This window comes from Poecilia mexicana, unplaced genomic scaffold, assembly GCF_051168715.1.
Source record: "Poecilia mexicana isolate PSO_F unplaced genomic scaffold, ASM5116871v1 scaffold_19, whole genome shotgun sequence".
Taxonomy (NCBI): Eukaryota; Metazoa; Chordata; class Actinopteri; order Cyprinodontiformes; family Poeciliidae; genus Poecilia; species Poecilia mexicana.
The window spans coordinates 21779266-21804353 of NW_028263388.1; the positions used below are offsets into that span (position 1 = coordinate 21779266).

Consider the following 25088-nt stretch of genomic DNA (forward strand, 5'->3'; position numbering starts at 1 on the left):
CTTTGTACACTTGCACACAGTCATGTTGGAACATGAAGGGGGCAACAACAAGCTGTTTTTGACAATTATTTTCCTATTCTGAAGCTTTAGATCCTTTTCTGTAGGACCAACAGACCTGGGCTTAATCCATCAGAAAGAGCCCCGCTCCATAGTCCTCTCTGCACTAAAACCAAGACTCCTTCATTGGGTTGTGAGAGAAAGAGAAAGAGACATGATTCATCCCTCCAGAGAACACATCTGCCGTACAGTGTAGAGGTGGCGTTCTTTACACCTCTGCATCCCATGCACTGCATTGCACTTGTTAATCTAAGGCTCGACTCCAGCTGCCCAGGAAACCCATTACATACCCTCTCTGTGCACTGCTCTTGAGCTAATGTGAAGGTCACATGAAATTTGGAGGTCTGCAGCTATTGACTCTGATTTTTACCTCTACCACTTTGTGGCTGAGTTACTGTTGTTCTCAATCGCTTCTTCTTTCTGATAATGCCAGTAACAGCTGACGGTGGAGTACGGATTTGCCAGTAGCATCCTGGAAACCGACCCATTCTTCCATAAAATACTTGTTGGAGCAGTCTGCATGCTATAGACCTTTGGGAATGAAAAAAATTAAAACACCTGAATTCAATAATTAAGCGCGCCGAGCAAATAATTTACATAGTATCAGGTAGTTATTGTTTCACCTTCATATTCCAAGAAACCGAGGGGATGACCCAAAGAACTGGGCTCTGGTTACAAACACCAATTCATTTGCTGTGGATGGCAAAATTATCATTTAATTTGGATTATCGATCTGCCATTTTCTATTCTTTTTTTATGCTCATTAATTGCACCTTTGATTATTTTTGGTGTCAATCTTCTGTTGTAAGATAAGAACATGTCCAGGTATGGAAGAGAAATACATAAATTATTGTCAGCCTTAAAATATATTATAATTTGCCTGTTATTTCCTAAACCTAAAATCTTCCCAGAATGGCAGGATTTACAGTAAATTCATTCCAACTGAGCTGTTTACTAGAGTGTATGGTTTTCTCAAAACAAAATAATGTCCATATTTATGCACAGCAGCTTTCACCAAAAATCCAAAAGATAAACAGCAAAGATTTTAAAGAGCAATGAGGCCTATTTGGATCTATGTTGACAGAGACTGATCTAAAATTTACCCAGATTATGGAGGGTTTGGGGGGATAATCCGGCTTTCTAAAGCCAAATCATGTAATGATATACACATACATGCACACACTAACAACAAATACAAGTAAAAGAGGCCCCAGTGAAATTAATTTCATTGTGTCCGTGTGTGTGTCTGCTTTCATATGTGCAAAGTTTACTTTTTTTATTTGTTGAAAAGGCGGAATTATACACAAATCATACTGGGAAGTGAGAAAAAAATTCTCTCTCCTCGCATCTGTTTGGGCTTTTAGCTTTATTTTTTTTCTCTCTGAATCAATATATGAGCATCTCACAGACACAAATCTTCCCTTGCCCCTTATCCTGCTTTTGTATTGACTGGAAAAAGACTCAAAAGAGCAGTCTGGACCAGCTTTGTGGCCAATGGCGCTCCGTCATTCTCACATCTTTACAGAAGGGTGAGGAACAGAAACTGCTGTGCACATCACAGAAGCACAGGGACAAAAGGAGGAAGACACTCCCTTCCCAAGACTCCAGGGCTTTTGAATTCAGCTGAAAATGAGTTTGGAGGAGAGGACCGGGGTCTAACAAGTCTGTGCACAAGGAGGAAGTATGGGGTCTTTAATTGGAGGAATCGCAGGGCAGGAAGACGGCAATTTAGTTTGTGCTTGGTAAACAACCTGAACAAATTTCTCTTTTAACTCTGGGTAGGTTTGGAGTTTGCCACTGGTGAGGGGGCACCTTTGAGACTGCAGAGGAAGAACATCAGGGAGTTTTTAGCTTTACTTAGTAGAGAAGAAAATAATAATTTGAAGCATTTTTCTCCTGTTGATATTCAGCCTGGAGTAAGAATCCACAAAGGACATTGAGTTCAGCTGCACACACAGACTTATCAATTGCTTGCTCATCCAAAAGAGGACGGGGATTAAGAATTTGATTCACTCCTTTCATTGTCTCTCCACCTGCAGCTTGCTACTTCCTAATCGAGCCAAAAGCGCTTCACATGATGCACAGGTAGTCTCCAAGCTTGCTCTAGGCTCCCCGGAGATGCCACAAATGATTCCCCGGGGTGATTTGAGTTACCACTGCCATGTATTTCAGAGGCCGCACGTATCATGATTGGTGCATTTCCTCAGTCAAGGCAGCGCCAGAGGAAGGGACGTGCATCAGCGTTGTAATGACATCATCTGCTGAGGCCGCGAGAGTGAAGGCGATTTAGAGAAAAGAGGTGGCCGTTGTTGCCTAGGGCGATCGCAAAAGGAAGGGTTGAATGGACAATATCGATCAGGCAGCATCAGGATGATACTGTGTTCACCTCTATGGCCTTGCCAAGTGCCTGCAACATAGAAAGAATAGATTACTATAGTGTAAAAAAAAAAAAAAAAATGCAGCTATGTTTTTTATCGTGCCGTAAAATCTACATTTATTTTCTCAGAGGAAAAAAAAATTCATTGTTGAGGTTTAATTGATCGTAGCTGCTTTAGACATGAGTAGAATCTAGGAGGTTGTCATAAATCCTTCTGAAATCGTAAAATAATCCTCGAAGCTGATGAAGGAAAATGGAACCACCGTTTTATAAAGACTGAAAAACTGTTTTATTTACCTTCTCCTGTAAACTTCTTTCTTTACTCATCTGTTCACTTGCATTTGGTCAGACTTTTAGTGTTCATCTCTAATTATGTAGAGCTGAGAAAAAATGAATAGGTCTTTTATTGCAAGAAAACAATCACACACTTGTGGCATATCTTAAACGTATTTAATTTATAAAGCGGAGAGAAAAAAAATATCAGAAAATAAAAGGTTTGACATCTCTGCTGTTTTAAACAGCATAAAGAGAGAGGGAACTTTGGGCGTCCCTCCTTGCACATTCTCTATAGATTGTGCAGTCCTGGTGCTTTCTCAAGCAGTTAACTTTTACCCTTTTGTACGACTCAGATACCGTCTAATGGGTGACATGGCCCCAAGATGCCACTCTTTACTTTACTGCAGTTGTCTAACAGTGAGCTTTGGAGATATTTTTACCTTCCTCTTTGTGTGAGGTGACAAAATAGACGTGTGTGTTCAGCCTACTGGCCAGTGGCTATAAGAGGAATGACCTTCTAACTCATATTTACACCACATGGAAGCAGAAAGTTATGTTTGGGTTACATTTACCTTATAGAGCGATTAAGCTATGGCAAAATGTGTGGCAGTAGTGATTTTGGGATGAATAATTCCTTCCCTTAATGGGATTTTTAAACACAGTGAATCAATATACAGAAATTTAGAGCACATTTAGAATGAATCAACCTGTAATTCACTGTGGTAATACATTACAACAGTAAAAGATTATTTTTACATTTTGTCAAGTGGTTGGGATTTTATGTGACTGCCATAAAGCTTTGCAAAACGGTGAACTGCTATGAAAAATGTTTATGGTTTTAAGCATTTTCAATGATAAAAAAGGAAAAGTGTTGACTGCATGTTTATTCAGTTGCCTATTTGTGTCTAATTTACGGTCAGTGTAATTATAGGTGTTAAGTGAAAGCATCAGAGGTTTGTTGGAGAACAGAAAGTGTCAGGAAGACCAAGGGACAAAGTAGAAAGGTCCAGCCAAAGGTCATAGAGAGATAAAGTGTAATCCCTGAACTTCTGAAGGTTTGTCGTTCAATCCATTGTTCAGAAATGAAAAGAGTGTGACGCAAACGCAGATCTACCAAAACATTTGTGTCCACCTAAACAGACAGACAGGGAGAGCATTATTTAGAGAAGCCTGTGGTAACCTACATCTCAGGAGGGCGGATCTCTGACTTGACAAAGCTACAAACCTGTGGCAAGACTTAAAACTAAAACCTCACCAACACTCTCCATTCAATCTGACTGAGCTCCGGTAATTTTGCAATGACGAATGGGCAGAGTATCAAGACTCTATCAAGACCTGCAGCAAAGAGGTGACTTTATAAAGTTATGACCCAGGCAGCTGAATACAAATGCTTTCCGCACTTTTCAGTTTTGTATCTGTAAGAGTTCAGACAACTACATATCATTGTTGGAGAATTTATTTTCTTTGTTTTGTGTCATTGTTGTTAGCACTGATGCAGCAGGACCTCTGAGCTGCAATAGCTAAAGTAATGCAGCACTTCTTAATAGATTTAGATATCTACATTTCCACAAGTAATTTGTTTTTTTGTTTTTTTTGTAATTTCCAATTTTATATTTATACATTAAACGCTTATCTGTTTCATCCACGGTCAATAAGTTGGTAGATTGGCCGATAACTACTTCAGCTAAAGGCCTGGCTCACAATTAGGCCATTTATTATATCATACAGAAATTCAATTACAGCTGTAAATTATGCATTCTGGACAGAATAATGCTTCCTTCTAGCAGATATAGGGGTTTGTTGTTGCAACTGATAAGGAATACATATTTTATGATAACAGTAATGGTTTTTCTACAGCATCCTAGTGATGATTTCTGGAAGTAAACGTGTGCTTTGAGCACATTCAATTTTGATAACTATGCTTCTGTCATTCTGTTTCAGAATTGAGCGGTTGTATTTAAAAGAACCATTTAAAATATCCCACACTTCAATGCAGTGGCATATCCATTTGTCTTGTGCTCAGATTTCACAGCTCTAAAAGATTTCCAAATTTTTCTTTCTGATATGCGGTCTTTTTAACATACGCGGCACATAATCTGTCAAAGCTTGGCAAGCCTCGCTCTACTTAAAACTCTGACCACCTCTGTCGGAAAAGCAATTACCAGTGAGGGCTTCATTTTAATTTAAATAAGATTACATTACAGTGACATGAAAAAAGGGGGACTGTCAGGATGGGAAGAACATGAGTGCTCCCTTTTATCTGTTTCCCCAGCACGGGGATTGTGGGACAGGACTTAGCTGCATAAAGAAAGACTGTGTGTGTCTGACAGAGTGAGACAGAGGGAATAGGGACAAAAGGTGTTTGTGTAAAGGGTATCTGTTGCAGACAAAGAATAGTAGGCGAGAACATTACATGCCTTGTGGATGCACATGTATGTAAACGTAATTTAGTGCGATCCATCCTGAAGCAGCCAGCTTGTGAAGAGAACAATTACTGCAATGCCTCAGGCTCAAATCAATATAAAAGGCCTGTGCAAAGAGGCATCAGTGGCATAAAGCTGCATGATGTGTCATTTTTAACTTTTATTTTCATGATCCCTGGCCTAATCTTCTCCCCCCCTATGCAACCCCCTCACCGTTATCTCTGCTGGTTTCTGTCTTCATTTAAGGCTACTGCAGGCTGGGGAATTCAGAGGATCATGCTGAAGCATTTTAAGCATATTTTGGGGGCTTGCTGGCTCATTACAAAGTGCGAAAGAAAAAGCCATTTGGGAGAAAGTTGTCAAAAGAAGTTTATGGTGGGTTTGCAACACACGCCTGTACCTATAAGACAAATTCTGAGCAGCGAGGTTTTAGCATTTTGGCTGCAAAAACCTTTCTCAGGTATCAGAGTCAGTTCATCCTAAGTTTTCCTGCTTGGGGTATCTCAGTTGTTGACACCACAGTTGTCTCTGTGGAGTCAAGGGAGGGACAAGGGGAAAGATTTGTTCATGCTTAAAAATACGAAGGATACAAATGTAAATGTTTTCTCTGTTAGCATTTAGTTTTTGCTATTATTGGCCATTCTGATATCTGCTGTGGAATTTATTGATATGTATGACCTGACAATTATCTATCTTTATTAAGGATAAAAAAATATATATAGAATGTGTTACCATCACAATTCATCACATCAATTTAATAATTTGTTTAGCGCCATTATTCTTTCAAGAATCAGATTGCATTGTGTTCCTCTGTAAAAAAAAAAAAAAAAAAAAAAGAAAGAAAATTCATTGTTCCACAAGAGCAAACACACAAAAACAATAATACATTTACATATAGACAATAAGGTTTGTGCGTTGTCATTGAATATTGTAATCCTGACCTGAATTAGGTGGTAGAGGGTATGGGTACTCCTAAAATATGAGATTCAGCATTTTGTTTGCAAACACAACAGTCAAATCTGGCCTCTCACCAATAACCTCAGCTTGTTTTACTGTGGTTACATTTTAAAGCAACATTAACTTTTAATCACCACATTCAGCAACATCTACTGCAGCACAGGGTCAAAGCTTTCATTAAAAAAAAGATTTCAGACTTTCAAACCATTGCTGTTGGATTTTTTTCCCAGCATGTTTGTTCTGAGGAACAATGTCAGTGTCTGGGAAATGTGTTACTCATTGAAATGGCAATGGTGTTAATTCCCAAAACTGTCAATGCAGTATGTTTACCATGGCACTTAATGATTTCATAGAAGAAAATAGTTATCCTTTCACGGACTGAATAGTGTTGAAGGTTCAGTCAGTTGACAATGACCCTGCGTTCTTGTATTACTCCATGAAAATAGCATTTTGGCTCCACTGCACTACAATGGAGAAAAATACAACATCTTGTTGATCCTTGGTTTAATAGAAAATCTCTTCCACATTTCAAAAGATTGCTTGTATTGTTATTGTGAGTGTTAGAATGAACCTGCTCTGAAACCACTTTTTTGGTCTGAAATCACTGTTTTGTTGTCCCATTATTGTATTTATTTATTTATTTATTTTTTTTATTTCTTTTTTACCATTGCAGGTGCCGTGTCCTTAGCTGGTTACAGCTGCATGAATTAAAGTCAAAATGCTGCATTTGCAAATGATAACAAGCATTCTGACTTCACAATTCAACATTAACAAATGGTCAGGTTATAGCAGACTGTGCTGTAGTTGACTTTGTATTTTTTGTGCTTTTAAATTTGACTTATGTAATATTATGTTATGTATTATGACTTATTATTATGTAAAATCCACTTTTTGCATTATTAATACTTTCTTTTGAACCTTTACTGCTTCTATGAAGAGTTCAAGCACTTCTTAAAACCACCTGGCCATTTTCTGGCAACATGTTGCTGTTTTCTGGTTTCTGGAAAACGAGCCATTTCAAAACACTCCTGGTTATTAGGTCACTGCCCTGTTACTTAGCAACCCCAGATGAGCCCCAGCCCCAGCCCCAGCTCCAGCTCATTAGCTTTCTGCATGTTGCTCAATGGCTGTTTAGTTGTTGAGTCACCATTCAGATTGGTGCATCCCTGATGGTTGTGCAGGAGGCTCTACTTTCTCTGCTTCTGGGTCTGGCTCATGGTAAAAGATGTACTGTTGTACAATTGTTTGCAGCCATTTTCACATGTGAAAAGTGAATGTAAAATGTTGAGTTGGGGTGTGTGGCCAGCAGCAGCTTATTGGGATTTAAATTGACAAGAAGCCCTAAAACAGCTCATTCTGAAAAGAGCTCACGATAGGCTGAACTGAGCACAGTGGAATTTTATTATCAGAGAATAATTTTGTGAAAAAAAGGTAATGAACATGTTTTGTATAGCTCCTTACTTGTTCAAGGAAGCATGGTAGGTCCCCTATAAGAAACTCAGAGGCAGCAAGACTACAGCAGTGCAGCGCTGTCGAGAAACGGCATACGTCACTACTCTTAATTGGCCATTGCTACCCTGTCCACAGACCTTAGTGGAAATGCAGCAGACCATGGCTAACAGATTACGGCTAACCAGACTATTGCTGTGGAGGTTCCTGGAAATAATTTCCGGGGAAGGAATGGTTTAATTGAATACAGTTGATTCAAACTTGTAGTAACAGTTTTTTTGTTCTCTCTGTCTCTCTCTCTCTCTCTCTCTCTCCATATCTCTGTTCACCCTGTTTACGGTTTGACCTCCGTTGGAGCAGCGGACGAACTTGGGATTGAGTTCATGGGTGAGACAACTTTTTTTTTTTCTTTTTTTTTGTCCCATCGACTTTGCAGAGTGCTTAGTCTTTCATGTGCCTCACATCTGCGAAAAGGCTCATACAAAACACAGTCCGGCGCAACAAGGCCGCTCACCTTGGATAAATTAATGTGGGCCAGTTGCTATGGCAACACTGTGGCGGAAAATTAGGTGCATTCTGTCTGCATGAAGAACTGAGCTGTTAGGGGAAGAGTGATTTAATGAGCATGGAGCTAAGACAAACGGCACCGTGCTTTGTTTACTCATCTTCCATATGTTTGAAGATTCATTTAGGCATCAATTTCAGAAAGTTAAAACAGTGGACAGACTGCCAGCTTTATGGGATATGTCTTATACTTGCAATGGGGGGAAAAAAAAGGATTTAATACTCAAAAAGTCAACAAAAGATATTTGAAGAAGTGAAAAAAAAACTTACTGAAATTGTTTTATCTCTACACCTTGCACATGGTCATCTGACAAATTATGATGTAAAAGAAATAAAAACTGATGCATACACACGTTGCCAGACTTTCTTTATTTTATGCAGTCAGTACACTTTCTTTGCTCTTTGCCTTGCTTTTGATACATAAAACCAAACATATACATATATAGATTTACATAGGTATTGCACATCTGTCATGTCACACACTTGATCCAGAAAGCAGAAGAAAAAGCCAGCTCTGCACACAATCTTCCTCAGATCAGCAATTTTCAATACAGGGAAGAAATAAGTTCAGAATCCTCCTGCAGGTTAGTAAATATACTACAGGGAATGCATCCAAGACTGATCAGTGATAGAGGATTTTTCAAGAGAAACAGCATGCATTATAACCTGATTCCTCTTCAGCATTACTGGTGGATCTTTGGGTACTGGCTGTGTAAGTACCCACAGATCTGTGTGTGCTGGTGTGAAGCATAGCCATGTTTGATGTAGGATGGAAAAACTCTAAATATGATTTTCTTGTACTCTTTAGTCCAGCCGCTTGAGCTTCACATGTCTCACTGGTTCACTCTGATGTATTTTGGGCTGAATACCCCATTTTGTCATGGATACTTTAGCACAGCCTTCATTATGCACTTTCATCAAAGCCAAATGTAAAGTGGCTGTTGTGGTATTGCTGGCCATACGGGATTGTCTTGTCTTTGTGTCAGTACAACATAGTTTAGCCAGCTAGGGCTGTTCCCTTTGTTCCGTTCCCTAACATGCTCTCACATCTAATTTCAAGAGTGCCTCGTAGGCATCCAGCATGAAAGACCTGTAATGGCTTTATGTACAGACTGCATATCAGGGTTTTTCCTTACAGCCATTCAACACAGCTCTGTAGACAGCTGGGGTTTTTTTTTCTGTTCCTATTTCAGAAAAGCCTATTTCATCCATCAAAAAAATGAGACAGAGGTTGGTCTCAGGTGGCGCTCCGCATGAGCACTGATGATGCAGCAGCAGGGAGAGACATTCCCTGTGTTTCACATGTCCAGCCATTGAGAGATCATTCCATTGATGGCGAAGGCCGGAGGGTTCGCAGGAGCTCTGAGATGCAAATGTTACATTTAGGCCACGGTATCTCCTGCTGTTTATTTCTTAAAAACAGGGCATTTGATGCCACGCTGGAAACACTGAGGAATGAGCTGGAAGTCAAGCAGGCGATGAAGGCTCAGACTATCAGAAGTGTCATAGCAGCACTGCTGTGGTGTGGTAAAGTTAAATAACTGGCATTTTATGCTCATGCATTTTTTTTCCCATGTAGCACAATATTGGAAAACAGATATAGCTTCCAGTCCTTTAGCATTGAAGTTTTGAGTGACCTCTTGACCTCTGCTTGGGATTGCTGTTCAGGCTATAGGAAACAACACCACCATATTGACTGAATTGCCACAAATTCAATTGAATACTGAGATGCCATCCAAACTGGTGGTCAACATGACAGGTTACCAGATTGTTGTACCTTTGTAACTTTTATTATGTCCTACCATACGAGATGGATGATCTGTGAAAAAATATTGTGCAAGATTTAATGCCAGGAAGCATTGTGACAGCATAGAGATAATCAAACTAAACCGAATTTGTTTTTCTGTTAACTGTATGACTTCATATTCTTCTAAAGAAGTTTGCAAGTCCTCTCCGCAATTCTTTGGCACACTTATAAAGAATCTTTGTGAAAAAAAAAAAGTAATAAAATCAAGAGATTTGTGTGTGGACCGCTGAGATGGGATTGCAGTCGAAATTCTTTTTTAAAGTTAAAGTTTGGAAACAACAGCAGCTACTGTCCAGTTAAATGTTATGTTTTGAGACAAATGGTAAGACAGGAAACCAATAGCTAGCAACCACCTGGTTGCTACCAAAGTGACTCCATAGTTAAGGTCACACACACGCTCAGTTTTCCACCAATTAAGTATGTATGGTGGAGTGGCCAGACAGGCCCCATAACTCACCCAAAGGTACATGGGAGTCAGTTGGGACTTTAATGAAAGGAATGTGAATTAGTTTGAGCGCTAAAAGGAAACCCTGATGAAACAGGACCTGAACTGTACAGAGCCCGAATTCTCGACAGTATATTTGAATGAATGTTAGACGTTCAGCGCCGGCTCATTAATACCAAGCCACCAGGCAAACAGGATGATAGCAGCATCCAGCTGTGGGAATGATTTTATGGTGGCAAAAACAGGGAGAGTGTACACAGAGAAAGATGGATATAGAGAAACACAAAGAAATCTGAGCAAAAGTCATTGGCAGACTGCTTGTTTCACAGACTGGAAGAGCTGTTCCAGTAAGACAGTAAATCAAAGAAGGACGTGTCTTCAACGAAGCTGTAGAAGTTCTGAGAATATTTCAGCGAGAACTTTAGAATCTCCTTAATTAAAGGTGTGAAGAAAATATAACATTTCTAACCAGTGTTCTCTTTTACCGGATTATTCATGTATTCAAATTACTTTACTCCCTAAAATATGGTACATGTCCAACAGCAGATGACTTTGTTGCACCTAAAAGTCAGATGCACCACAACAAAAACTAGGAAAATATGAAATGTCGAAAGGGCCAAATATGCAGCATCATGCTTAAATAACAGCTTTTTGTAACACAATAACTCGTAGACTCCATGTACAAATACGTGGTACTGCTTAGACATTTCCGTAAATGATATGCACATGTCCACATAATGACGTCTCTTACTTTTGTTGTACACGGTGTGTGCTCTGTCAAAGATTTGCTCACCTTAGTTGAGTTGCTCTGTCCTTGGGTTGTAAAACACTCTGCATTTTACACCAAAACATGAGCAACATGATGAGCAACACACATATCCCACAGACATTGCAGGACTTGATGTAAATTTCTTCAAGTTTGAACTCCCATAAAACATGTTGTAGACACTGCGGCAGATGTGGCAAAAAAAAAAAAAAGAGAGAGTACAGCTTGAGGTTCACTGATGCAGCACCAATATCACGCCGAGGAACATAATGAATATAAATGTTGTAACATGCAGTGCATGATTGCACACTAGTATTGAGCATAAACAGGTAAAATTTCTGTTTGTGTGAAAGATGAAAAAGTAGGACAGGCGAGCACAGATGAGGGCCTCCCCTGACAGCTCTGTGTTGACAGCATCAGGAGCCACAGTGAAGGGTCATGAAAAGGTTTCATGGATTTCTTTTTCCTGCACCTATTCCTGCAGTAGTCAGTGTGTTGAAGTCATAAATCGGACACAACGGGTTTATTGTTTGTAATTTCTTGTACGGGAGCCGGTGTTACGAACCGCAGGACAGAGAATTACACCTGGTTTTCAGCGACGCTGGTAGATTTGTGATGTAGCGCCTTTAAGGCTGTGCATTGCGGGCATCTTCATCTCAAGACATGAGGCATTTAAAGAGCCCAAACCATGCACCACTTTCAATCCAGCATTATTCGCTGTGGTAAGCAGTGTAGCTGTACAGAGTGATATCTGCTGGGATCAATTGCCACTTGTCCCTGGCACTTCTGACCTCACGACTCTGCTTCTGATGAGCAGAGGTCTGACAGGGAGCTCCGGGGGCATTCATTTGCTACTAATTCCCTGTCGCCATCAGTCTTGGAAAGCTGAAGCACAAACGCAGACGATGCACTCTCATGCACACACACACACACACACACCCACGCACACACACACACACACACACACACAGACACACACTTACTGAGGATTTGTCGCATGCAGGCGACTCGTTGGTGTTCCCTGCTGGGTTTTTCTGAAGGAAATGATTATCACACTTCAGTTATCACATGTCACTGAGCCCTGCCTGTATCTGCCATGCCCCTAGTCCAAGTCTTCAAAGACTAACGTTAACTGACAGCAACATTGGTTGCTTCATGCCGTCTGTGCATCTGTGCTTAGTGTGTTAATTCAGAATGCATCTTCTTTCCGTTTTGCACTCCTTGGGGTCACAGTGGATATTCATTGTCCTAAATCTCATTCTCTCTCTTCTCCGCAGAGAGCGGTGACACCTACCAGAGGCAGGTGCTGTCCATCTTCAGCATTGCCTCGGGGATCTGTCTTCTCGGAGTGGCATGCATGGCTCTCTACCGCCGCAACAAGTGAGTGATTCCAGCCAGAACCACATTAGCAGAATAAGCCCCGAGCTGTGCAGAAAGAGGCACTTTATTCTCATGGCACGGAGCCCAACGTGTGAGTCAGCTGGAGGATTTTTATATATTTTTTTTTAAGTTAAGCAACAAATCCAAATTGTGTGGGATGCATTTGGGACAGATACTCATGTAAGATTTATCTGTGAAGTGGTTATAGCAAGCAGGTCTGTCACTTACGCTTTGCATAGAGCGAAGTACACTGCTGAGGATACAAGGGAGTCCTAAACACAGAAACGTGACAAAAGCATGTCTGTAGTGAGCTTTGTGAAAGTGTTCCCATCCTTTAACCTTTTTTTTCACATCGTATTATGTCAACACCACAAATTTAAATTTATTTGATTAAAATCTTATGAGGTAGACCAAAACAAATTGGTGCATAATTTTGATGTGTGGAAAAAAGATACATTAACTATGTGTCTTTTGTCCCGACTAATATTTGTTTTTAGTGTGGGTTATACTGTATTTGTATTAAGCATGGCTATAACAAGTTTTTGGATCATTTAGACTCTGCATAAAGGTTTAATTGAATTGAATTTGTCTTTACGAGGCACTAAGAAGTTTCTCTCCACTTTTGTGTAATCTAATCTCAACATAAATCCAGATGGAGTTTTTGGTGTGCAATGCAAACAAAACACATTGCATTGTTGAAAACTAAAAAATGTAAATAACACTAAACAGCTTACCATCATGGTGAGGTAGTGGCATCGTCAAGCGGTGGGGATTCTTTTCTAGAGGGCAGTTCTGGAAGAAAACCTTTCAAGGTTTCTATGAAAAACCTGGACTACACGTAGAGCAACAATGCAATGGAGTAGAATGAAGCATTTTTATGTTTTAGAACATCCCAGTTAATGTTCGCATCTATATCCAGTTGATCTGTGGCCAGTTCAGATGCACAAAGCAGGTAGAAACATTCCCTCAAATTACAACAGCTTTAATCACAGCCAAGACTGCGTCTGCACAGGACTGACTAATGGAGACTAAATAAAAAGGCATGCCAAGTTGATTTGCCTTCCACTTAAAAAAAAAACATTAAAAAACAATGTGAAATACCTCACCATAATGGTAATAGTCTTCAGACTATTTTTCTGAAGAGTATGTAAATGTGAGTGCAATGGTAGGCTACCACTAAACATACAAACACACCACTAAACTCAACCTTGCAGCCGATAAGACAGTGAAGAAATGTACAGAAGGCAAGGTAAACGGCAGAGAATGAAGGAATTCCTCACAGAGGCCATGTTGATTAAATTGGTTGTGATAAACTGAAGTGTTTTCCTCTATTTTCTTTGCTTCAGCACAGCAGAGCTCTAAGTAGCACATTGCCCTATTGGTCAGTGTGACCAGCAGCTCACCAGGAGGTTTAATGTACTGCAAACGATCTAAACCCACATATCCTGCTAAACTGGTTCCCTTTGACTTGAATGTTGCAGGGTTGTGGAGCCGGGATAAATGGATTTTCTTCTTAATGCTGAAGTTTATTCTGTTCTTCAGTAAAGGAGAAAAATTTAATTTGTTACACCGTGTCACAGAGGAGATTAACCACGAGAAAGGTATTTATCTTGATTTTATGAGAGCTGTGCTGCCGAGACGAAAATATCTCCTACACACAATTCTGATCAGAGGTTAACACATATTCATCAGCAGCATTAATGTCCTAATAATTCAGAGATTTTTAATGATGGATTGAACAGTTATTTATCCAGGATGAGATCATGTTTACATAATCTTCAGTGCATCCAAATTTTACAAAAAGGCTTATACTTTTATTTGGAAAACTGCCCCATAGAAAGTTGTGCCTTTATTTCATGCCTCTGATTGGAAATTTGACCATCCTTGTTGGCACACTTGTTGGAGTTCATTTAAAATTATTGGTGTCTGGTACATTTCCAGCTTTAGAGTATAAGACTACATATTTCCAATAGTGTGGAGGTCAGGACTGTGGGGAGGCCATTCAGAAAACCATTCATTTAAACGTTGTTTTGATATTTGTTGGGGGCATTTTCCTTGCACAGAGTGTCATCTTTAATTGAAACGTCTACAAGAATCACTAAGGCTCAAGCTGGAAACTGGAACACCATTCGCACTGTTGTGTATGAGGCAAATTTTACATCACTATAGACTTAGAAGGTGCGAACCAAGAGGGAAAAAGAACAGGTGTTTCCACAGTGAGACATGAAAGCTCAACTGAAATGTGCAGCTAACGACCAGAGAATTGTTTTGTGGTCAAATGAGACCAAAGACACGGCCACGACTGCTTTAATTAATGGGGCTACATGTTTACATTTTAACCTGGATAGATTAGAAAATATCTACAGTGCATTCAAATTTATGCATCCAGTAATTTTTTAAAATTCATTGAAGTTATTTGTTTTACTGTCAATCTGCCTGGTCATAAGAACGATTCTCATAAACATTCAAGATCGTAAAATAAACAAACGTTTGCACTCATGAGTCCACGTAAACCTGTAGCCAGAACTCTGTTGTGCGAGCTTACAGATGTTGATATGTTAAATGCATTTGTTTGAATGCCTGAGATAGTTTGGATGTGTACCAAAAAACCATCAGCAGTTGTAGATTTATTACTAAGTGGAGTTCATTTAGCAGGATGCCATGTATAATTTATGCAGTATGATGCACTAAGCTGTGGACTTGCTGAACATGCTTTAATTCAAACAGACACAACAATAAATATGTGTTTTACTTCTCCCCTGTTACATGCTCTGCTTTCATCTAATTTAATTAGGCTAATTACTTCCTAAACATAGGTCTTTGCATAAGTCCTTGTAAATATGTAGCAGTAAGGTTTGTTATTGTTTGCATATGCTTCAGTCAGCTGCTTTTAAATATTTATAAATAGTTGATTCAGTCTGTTTTGAACTCTTTATTTCATGTACAAATGAATAGAATTAAAATTATGTCTAATATAGTGAGATTATGTCAATTGATTCCAATCAGAATATGTCATTGAATGTAGATCATACACACATTCTAGTGCAATTAAGCAAAAGAGTTATGTTCAGTAGTTTCTGTAATGTCAGTTGTTAAAAATTTCTGTAACAACTGACATTATGCGGAGCCTTATCTGACTGAATAAAGTGGTTGACATGAATGCAATCCCTCCTCCTGTGAGAGCAAGTGGCAACAGAGGAAAAAAAAACACCTCACTTATAGCAGTAGGAGACCTCCATTAAAACCAAGCGAGTAGCTAGGAAAGGACAAAGAACAAACTGAAGCACAGGCTCAGGGATGCATCTTGTGGAAAGGAAAAGCTGTGTAAAAGAGATGGGTAAAGGAGCGCACAGAGTTGATGGCACCAATAGCTCTGTTTCCAGAAATCATACATAGCTAAACATGGAAGCAAGGGGGTACTTTCTGTGGCAAAGAAAAAGAAATGGAAGTGTGCACTGATGCACTGGTCCCGTTTAACTTTCTATAGGAAACAACAAAGGAATACATAGAGTTAAAATAGGCACAGTAGGTCTGATTGTAGGATAGTGTAGCAAAATAAAAAAATGTTGGTATATTCAGAAACTCCTGGGGTATTTTCTATGGGAAAGAAAGGTATGGCTAATGACAGCTGTAGCTCTGTCTGTGGCCTTGTCCAGGAAACAAACATGGCTAAGCACAGATGCACTGGGCCAGAGCTGCTTCCTGTACCAGGGAGGAATACAGAGTACACAAAAACAAATGGCAGTGGTAGTTTTGCAAACATACTTTGTCCAGGAAGTAAACTGTTTAATACAGAAACGCTGGGTCAAGTATATTTCGTATGGAGGAGAGACATTGAAAAGAGGATGATGTTTACATCATTACAAACGGAGCATTAATCTATCACAGAGAAAATCCAACTTTAATTTGATTCTAACCTAAACGTGTAGTTAAAATTCAACTAAAAAACACACTGAAGGAAAGCAAGTAAGATGCATGACAGCTATTGAAAGTTAATACAAGTGAATCAGGTGAGACAAGAACAGCTGGAGCTTAAGCAAGACAAAAGTGAGACCTTAAATGGCTCCAATTATGACAATGAGTCAGGCTTCAGATTGCTCTCCAAGTTGGTGCAGGTTGCAGTCTCACAGTAGCTAACGCTCTATTTTCCAGGCTCATTGAAAACAGGCTGCACCTGTAATGTAATCCAATCAGTTGGGCGTATTTGAAAAAGTAGCATTTTAAATAGATGACAAAAACACAGAGAGAAAAGAAAACGTACGCTACATATCACAATGACAGGCATTAGTCTCATAGACAACTGTTGGTTAGTGTCAAAGTAAGAAATAGCATGCAACAGATTTGCAGATGGATCAATTAACACCTGTCCAAAGAGGATTTTACCTTATATGTATCACCACACTGTCACCTCTAGCTTTCCACTGTATAGACATGATCCAGTGTCTGTTTTTGGCCTTGTTTCTTTTATTCTTTTAATAGAATAATATCATACAGCCATGTAATGGATGTTTCACGCTACACTTCCTTGATTAAATTTTTCCTTGAGCAACACATCTCTCTTAAAGCTGTCCCCACTCTACCATCAAACCCTCCAGCTGCAGGTCTGGAAGGGAAAGCCAGAGTGACATATCTCGCTCATGCTCACTTTGTAGCTTTGACCTTTGACGGCGCTCGCAGACATCCGGCCTCAAACGAATGTTGTCATGCCGTGTTGTCGCAAAAGTCGTCGATTGTCAGAAGACTTCTTAATCATTAAATGGCACGATTACACGATCTAAGCGTATTAAATAACATGCCACTGCAGGCGCGTGCCGCTTACCTTCTATCTACCCTTTTTGAGTGTCAGTTTAGGGCATTAAATTGCATGCGGGGTGGTTAGGGTGAATAAATTAACATTGAAGCGTGCAATCCCAGTGAAAGGTTTGCGTAAATAAATGTGATCGCAGTGTCAGAATGTCATCAGATGTGGAAGTTATCCGCCATTAGCGTCTGGGTCTTTCCACGATGCCAGGATGCCTTATGCTGTTGCTGGTATTTTCTGGTTTTCGCTTTCAAATGTTAGTGCTGCAAAATGAATGATCAACAAACACAGTTAAAGTTCACTGACACACATGTCTAGGGCTCTAATCAATCCTGATTGACATTGTTGTATGAGCATTTCATGCTGAAGAGATATATACAAATATATATTCAATAAATTAGAATATACAATCTTATCAGGTGTGTCTGTTAAATTGAAAATGCTTTTTTAAAAATAACTTTTAGGCAGGTATTAACTGGACTGCATTTACGGGCACAAAAACAAACAAACTGATGAAATCTGAAAGGGATCAAATACTTTTTCCCAGCACTGTATATCTTGATCCCTGTAATTTGCATGTATCTTCATTTGAATCATAATCTTGCAGTCATTTTTCTTGCTAACGCTGCTTTCTCCTCCTCTACAGAAGGCACCGGGAAAAACTCCAGGCTCACTTCTCCGACAGCCGCAGCTTGAGAGACTGCAGTGTCAACAGCTCTGGCCTCATGTCCAACTCCACTCCCAGGACTCAATACAACCTTCATCTTCAAAAAGTCAGTGTTTCAGCCACCATTGATTTTATTTGTAGTCACCCCCTTAATCATCATTATTGCCATTTCATCTTTGTATAAGCGGTGTTTACGTACAATGCAGAGTTCAGAGTGCCTGACAGGATGATCTATGATGTATGTCCTAATAATCTCTCTGCTGACGGAAGCCTTTTGTTCAGACCTCTACCTAACATGGGATGAGAGGCAGCGGGGGTATAATAGTTCAAAGTAAATGCGCCGTGCATTATACAGGAAAAATCTGCCTGTCATGTTCCCAGTGACAGATTCCTGTGACAAACCGCGGATTGAAATTTATGATTATTGTTGGTTTGGAAAATCCCTGAATTTACAAGGCGAGCGCGGTGACGCTGGGTAAGCCGGAAGGATTCGGCTGCAGACGACTCCACATTGTTGTTGCAAATGTTTAGAATTTGCAGGAGAACTTGAATGGGAATGGAGGCTTTCTGTGAGATACAGTCCCCGGCTCTCTTCAAATCAAAAGGGGAAGCAATAAAGAAAAAGGTTGCAAAAATCCGTTGATGAGTAAATAAAATCAGAGCACCGAGGCTTTTTGGAGAGAGAAACAGCTTTAGTAAGATATGACCCAGTTTTCAGGAGAGAAAGGAAAATGCAGTGCACCGTGCTGGCATCAGAGAAACCAGCAAGAGGACTGACCTCTGAAGCACCAGGGGGATGCACATGATAAAGCTTTATAGAAAGGTAATTGCACTCTAATGCACACTTGCAAAGGCGTCATCAAAAGAGCGCAATCACACACTGTAATGCTGCTGCAATTTGCTGAATTTCCCCTCATTTTTTAATACTGTTCATGACATTTTTTTTCATAAATAGGATGCTTTTTTTTGGCCATAGTTATTTTCAAAATTGGCTCTGTTATTTTCAGCTGCTGCACTGCTGATATACTTTTTCACCACACTATTCGCCACGATATCTGCCCATAGATTTAGTAAAAGTGAAAAATCTCTATATTTTGCATCTTCTAACCGTGAGCGGTTGATGGCACATTAGATCACGACATTTAGTTTGATAATCAGCAGGCATGAATTAAATCAACCACAATTTAAAAAATTGAGTTCATTTATGAAGTGAAGGGAAAAAATCAAAGTGAACAAATAATTGTGTATAACAAAATTACTGTGGCTTCAGTTGTTAATGCACATCTCATGGTTAATAGTCAACTTTTACTATTAATAACATGCTACTTATTGATTAATAGGAAAATAGCATTCTCATATAACAGTATTTTTATTCCAAAGAACTATGTTTGCCCTCTCTGCTGCAAAATAAAACATATCTAGTTGTAATTGTATAAATATTTTCTATGGAATTTTTATTTTTTTTTCGTGGATTTTAAAGACTGAACCAATTTTATTTCTATTATTAGATTTTAGACTCAAGAAAAACATTGCACTATTATTATTCGGTAAATTCTTATATTTATGGAATGGATAGCCCACTTACTTTTCTTCTGAGAAACACAAATGATTTTTTTAAACCTTGTACTATTAGTGTCAGACTGTTGTACACATTATATGCAGATACTGCTTAAAAACAACTTATAGATCTACCCATTTCTATGTAAATAAATATGTGCTTCTGCTATATAAGTTGAATTTATTTTTAAGGGTTTTTTTCCCCACACATCTTTAGCAGGAGTACTGATAAATGTGGCCAGTACTGTATTTGTTGCAAGGTAGTGCTCATCTGTAGTCAGCCCAAGCCTGTGCTGAGGCTCCTTCATAATTTAACAGTGTCTTGTGTCAACCACTAGAAACCAACACCCTTCAAGCTAGCTCCTCCCGCAGAGCTGCAGCTGGCACAACCTGAAAGCTTTTCCCAATGTTATCTGAAAATCTGAGCTAAGATTAGTTCACAGCAAAAAGGAAAACAACAAGCGTGTATGTTTAAAATCACAAATATCCTTTATTACTAACCCATGGTATATTATGCTAACAACAAATGTCAATAACAGGAATATAATAGGCACAGCAAAGGGAAATATCTGTATCCAGCCATGAAATACGGCCACTGGTGGACACTGGAAAAAAAAAGCCAGGAGAAGGACAAAGACAGAAATAAAACACAATAACAATGCAACAACACAGAAACAAAAAAGCTATTTTTGAACAGTGTGAAGGAAGCTTAAGGAGGGATGTGAAAGATCACCGGCTATAAGTACCCAGGAGGGGGCATGAGCTGAACAGAAGAAAAAAAGATTAGGAAGAGAAAGCCATTTTTTTCCTCCACCGATTTGACACAGAGACCCCCAGACCACTGCTTCTCACCTCCCACTCCCACAGCTTGAAACCATCCAGGAAGAGAACGCGCTATGTGGGTGGCGCGGTCCAACCAGTTCCCTGTTTTTCTTTTAAGTTTGAACAGACAAAATGAAACAAATCTGCAAGGAAGAACATAGCGGCGTGCTCTTTGAGGAGGCTCAGACACCACATCTGCTGCATAACTCAGCCTCAGAACACAATGGATGGTTTCTGATTTTCTTTCTTTTTCTGTGTGTGTGTGCATTTTAAGCAGTTTGCTGGGGATGAGACCAGCGAGGCAGAAACAAAGCTTTGGCTCTGCTGAGGCAGGTGCAGAGCAAAGACTAAAACCAAAGTCCATTTCGGTCATTGTCCTCTGTGATAAAATGATGCGCCGCTCCATTTTTCTTTTATGCCCCCAGAAATGTGTCGCTACATGAACTCAGGTGTTTTTGACGAAGATATTTTTTCCCCAAGGTTTGTTGTGTAATAATCCCAAGCCTTTCAGCGCAATGCAGTACCTTGACATGACTTTGACATTATAATTACCAGGGCAGTGCTCCAAGTCTGGGATAGCATGTGTTACTGGAACAAGACATACTTAGCTAAAAAAGACATCTTCCCTTTTTTTGCAAGAGGCATTTTCTCCCAGCCCACCTAAACTGACTCCTAAACTTCATGGATTTGCTTAGATGAAAAAAATCACGTGGATTTATGTAAAATTTGTCAGAAGCTCAGTGATTTCTTTCCTGCTTTGATTGCTTTAATCAGTAGATTTGTTCTGTGATGAAACACTAAAAATGCGTTTCTGAATGTCTTATTCAATCAAGCATACTTTATGACCAGAACCAAGAATCTTTCAATTTTAAAATGTCATTTCCGTTACTTTTCAAGCAAAATTTTCATAGAACTTTTTGGCAATTTGACAATTTTGTCCCTGTTAGAAACTGTTCTGAAGAAAAAAGCAGTAAGTGACCTCATTAGAAGAAACTAAAGGTAAACTTTAAAGAAAATATAGAAGCATAGACTGTAAAATCATAAGTCTTTAAACTAACTTAAGTAAATAAATATGAATAAGCTAAAACCTACAATTAATTACAAATAACTAATATAAAAATGTGTCAGCCCCAGATACAAAACAATATTTATAAGGATGCAAAATGAAACAATTACAGTATGTCTACAAGCAAACTCAGTGTAATCCAGCTGCCTTTATAATTATCTTCAGATGGGGTTAAATAACTGATCCTGACCACTAAAGAGAATGTGTTCAAAGTCTTTTTAAGCAGAGACAATGTTTTCTACACATCAGACATGCAGTTTTATTTTCTACCTCTTACTTTCGCTTCAAAAACTAACTTTTACGTTGCAAGAGTGCTCTTTACATGAGTGTTATTGACACTGTGTACTTTTCAAATGAGATTATAATGTTTGAGTAATTAATATGGTTTTTCAGGTGGACCATACTTCAAGTCTTAAATATTAAATGTCAGGTGTTCTTGACACGGGTTGTCAAAATTATGCAAACTGACTGGAACCTGTTCAGGAAGGTTCTTTTACTAGAATGCCTTCTCATATATTTCTTTAAGGGCTTTCAGGTGAATTAACTACTCCTTGAAATTAGACTGTCACACAAAAATGAATGTAATTTACTGGGATTCAATGTGACAGGCCACTGGTAAGGAACTCATAATTATGAAGTTGAAGCTGTGGCTCTTTGCAGCTCCTGCTGCTTCTCAGTACACCTGTGTTTATTTTGAGATGAAATTACTGTCATTATTGTTACTATTATTGAAATAATTACATAAATACCAAATAAGTAAATGATTTGTCAAGGCAGATTGGTTGCAATACATTGTATTGAGTAGTGGGGGCTGAAAATAAAGCTTTCTAGAGTTGTATTTGTAAAAGAGAAAATAGTAGAATTTTCTATGTATATTACAATTGTGCATTACTTTGTATATCATATAAAATTCCAATTAGTTGTACTTATGTTTGTGGCTTTAACGTGACAGGATGTGAAAAAGTTTAAACATTGAAATATTTGGTATAAATATTTGTGTGCTGGCCACCTATTGCTTCTCCAAGGGAAAATTCTGATAAAGTTTAGATTTTTTTTTTTTTTTTTTTTTTTTGTGTTTCTTGTCTGATTGGTATTGTTTCTCTGTAAAAGCACTTTGAATTGTCTTTGACTGAAAGGTGCTATATAAATAAAATTGCCTTGCCTTGCCTTGCCTTTTCTCAGAAAATGTACTTTGCTGCAAAGAGAAAATTGTGAGCAGCTGGTAATGAATGTTGACAATGGATGGTGCATCACCAAATAGTTCTCATCCCAAGGTACTTTACAAGCAGCAGGGAAATTAATGGTAATATGTGTGTGTACACTTGGACACATTGTGTGTCAAATTTAAATCAACGCTTGGAGTGTTTGAGATATTTTCTGAAAATGTAGCAGACCAATTGGATGCCTGCACTGAAACAAACAACAATCTAAGCTGGAAGGAACAGACACTGTGTTCCAAACAGCTGGAAGCTAAAGAGGTGCTAACTATGCGTCTCAGGCTTCTTGTTAAAAAATATGTTTTATGTTGGAGGAATCTTCCCGGCCAGATAAAACTGTGTAAAATAATAGTGATCATTGTGGCCTTACTTTGGACAAGTCACTCTCAGGAGTGAGCATAAAATATTAATAAATAGTTCAGGGAGGTAGGCAAAGGTAAAAACCCCAGAGTAGAGTTTGCTCTTCCAAAATTTGTAGAGATATGCCTTTAGAATACTCAAGCTTGTATGCGCTTCAGGGCAATGTTCTCTTACGTGAAGGAAAATTTAAAAATACTCTGGTGTTACACTTTCAAAGATGTTGCATCCTTAAACGTATGAAGTGCCAGGGGAAACAAGTAATCAGTAGAATGGCTGCTTGCTTTCTGGGAAATTTAAAAGCAAAAAAAGTTCATGGGGACAGATTGTTTTGTCATCTTTTAGGAAAGTTGCACAAATTCCATTCAAATAAATGTAAATATTTTTGCAGCATGACGTCACGCTAAAAAGTTATGGATGCATTCATTTATTCTGGTAGGAACACACTGATTTCAACAAAAATCATTATTAAAAAGACAGATTTTGCTACTTCTCCTGTAATACTTTGTTCAACCTCCTGCTCCCAGAAGGGCAGCAGTTTCAGAAGGTTGCAGCATACAGAAGGAGAGAGATCTTTCACTATTCCTGTTTGCACAATCTCTACAGACTGTGCAAAGTCCTGGGTGTTTTCTTCTGCTCTCTTCAACTCACCACAAAGGTTTTTTACACCATCTAGACCTAGAAACTGAGATGGTGGTGGAGGATTTTAATTCTCAAGTACAATTACTTTTTTTTTTTTAAAGGAAAGGATTCTTTATTTTCACTTTATTTCTAATTTACTAGATATTTATTCAAATTAAATACAATTTCAACACAAAAATGCTTCATTAATTCCAGAGGGAAATTCAATATATTAACTGATATTGCACAATGTTCTTCAAAGAGTTGTTGTATGTGCTGATGGCTGAGGAGAGGAAGGATCTCCTCTAGCAGTCAGTATAACAGCAATTTAGAAAAGGTCTCTGACAGAAGTCACTGTTGTATAACAAATAGTTCTTAACATTTGAATATTCAGATTCTGGAACATTTTAACCAGTTAATGTAACCTCCAATGGTTACATTGGTAGAGTGGTGAAGAAAGGAAATGTGGCATAGTTTATCATTCCTTGATAACCAGAGAAAAAGCTATGCATGACCAACAATCATCTCTCTGCTTTACAATAAATGGTCCAAAAACAAGAAAATGTCCAGTGAACTTCAGTTGTGTGAATGTGAATGTCTTGTTAATGTCAGATGTCAGTCTGGTTTAAGACAACAGGACGGCAGCAGCAACTCAAACACCAACTTATCAGAACCGATATGTGCAGGATTCCAAACCTACAGCATTTTAACCATGAAGTGGATGATGAAAACAGGAAACTGAGATTAAATGGACAGCTGTTATATTCAGACAGTAGAGTCAGAATTATATAGGGGTAATTCATGACTTCAGGCTGGTAGTATAGGTGGTGTAATGGTGTGCGAGACATTTTTTTAGCACATTTTCAACCATGTCCATCTCTTTATGACCCATCGTCTGATAGCTACTTCTATCAGGAAAATGCACCTTGTCACACAGTTTCTGAATTCTGAAAGGGTCAAGCAATGTTGCCTACCAATGTGGGTTCTGATTATTGCTCAGATGATTGAAAACAATAACGTCCTTGATGGGGTCTGCATGATTGGACGCAGCTTGAATAATGTGGCCAACTTTAAGCCCATGTGCATGTCAGCTTCTATCTCTAAAATAACTGATTAACATTTTGATGAGAGCCAAAACTGTGTTTTCCATCAGCATTAGTCACATCCTTGCAGGAACACCAGACATACGGTCGATGTCGACCATATAGTATCTTGTGTTGGTTTATTCTCCGGATACAGTGACTGACCTTGTTAAGGATTGGACAAATATTCCATCATGCACAGTTCAGGACCTGAAATTTGATATTAATCCATGAAAGATTATGGCTGCTCTGAGTGCATAGCTTCGTCCACTTGTTGGTATTTCGGTGACAGTCCGCATATTGATGGATTTTACTGTTACTCTCTCGTGGGCTCCGGCGTTTTCTGTTTGTCTCACCCTTCAAAAGAATCCACAATGCGCTGTTTATTGAATGTTTT

The 25088-nt window shown here is 38.9% G+C and overlaps 1 protein-coding gene and 1 long non-coding RNA gene across 2 annotated transcripts in view; both read left to right on the forward strand.

Annotated features, from left to right (window-relative positions):
- Positions 1-25088, forward strand: part of LOC148153727 (uncharacterized) — a 239395-nt gene that overhangs the window by 133684 nt on the left and 80623 nt on the right. The window lies entirely within an intron of this gene.
- The window catches only part of nrg3b (neuregulin 3b), a 122349-nt gene that overhangs the window by 80940 nt on the left and 16321 nt on the right, over positions 1-25088 (forward strand). Inside the window, exons 4-6 of the mRNA XM_088001027.1 lie at positions 7900-7926; positions 12399-12501; positions 17949-18075. Of these exons, the coding sequence (XP_087857153.1) occupies positions 7900-7926; positions 12399-12501; positions 17949-18075 (257 nt within the window). The remainder of the gene's footprint in view (positions 1-7899; positions 7927-12398; positions 12502-17948; positions 18076-25088) is intronic.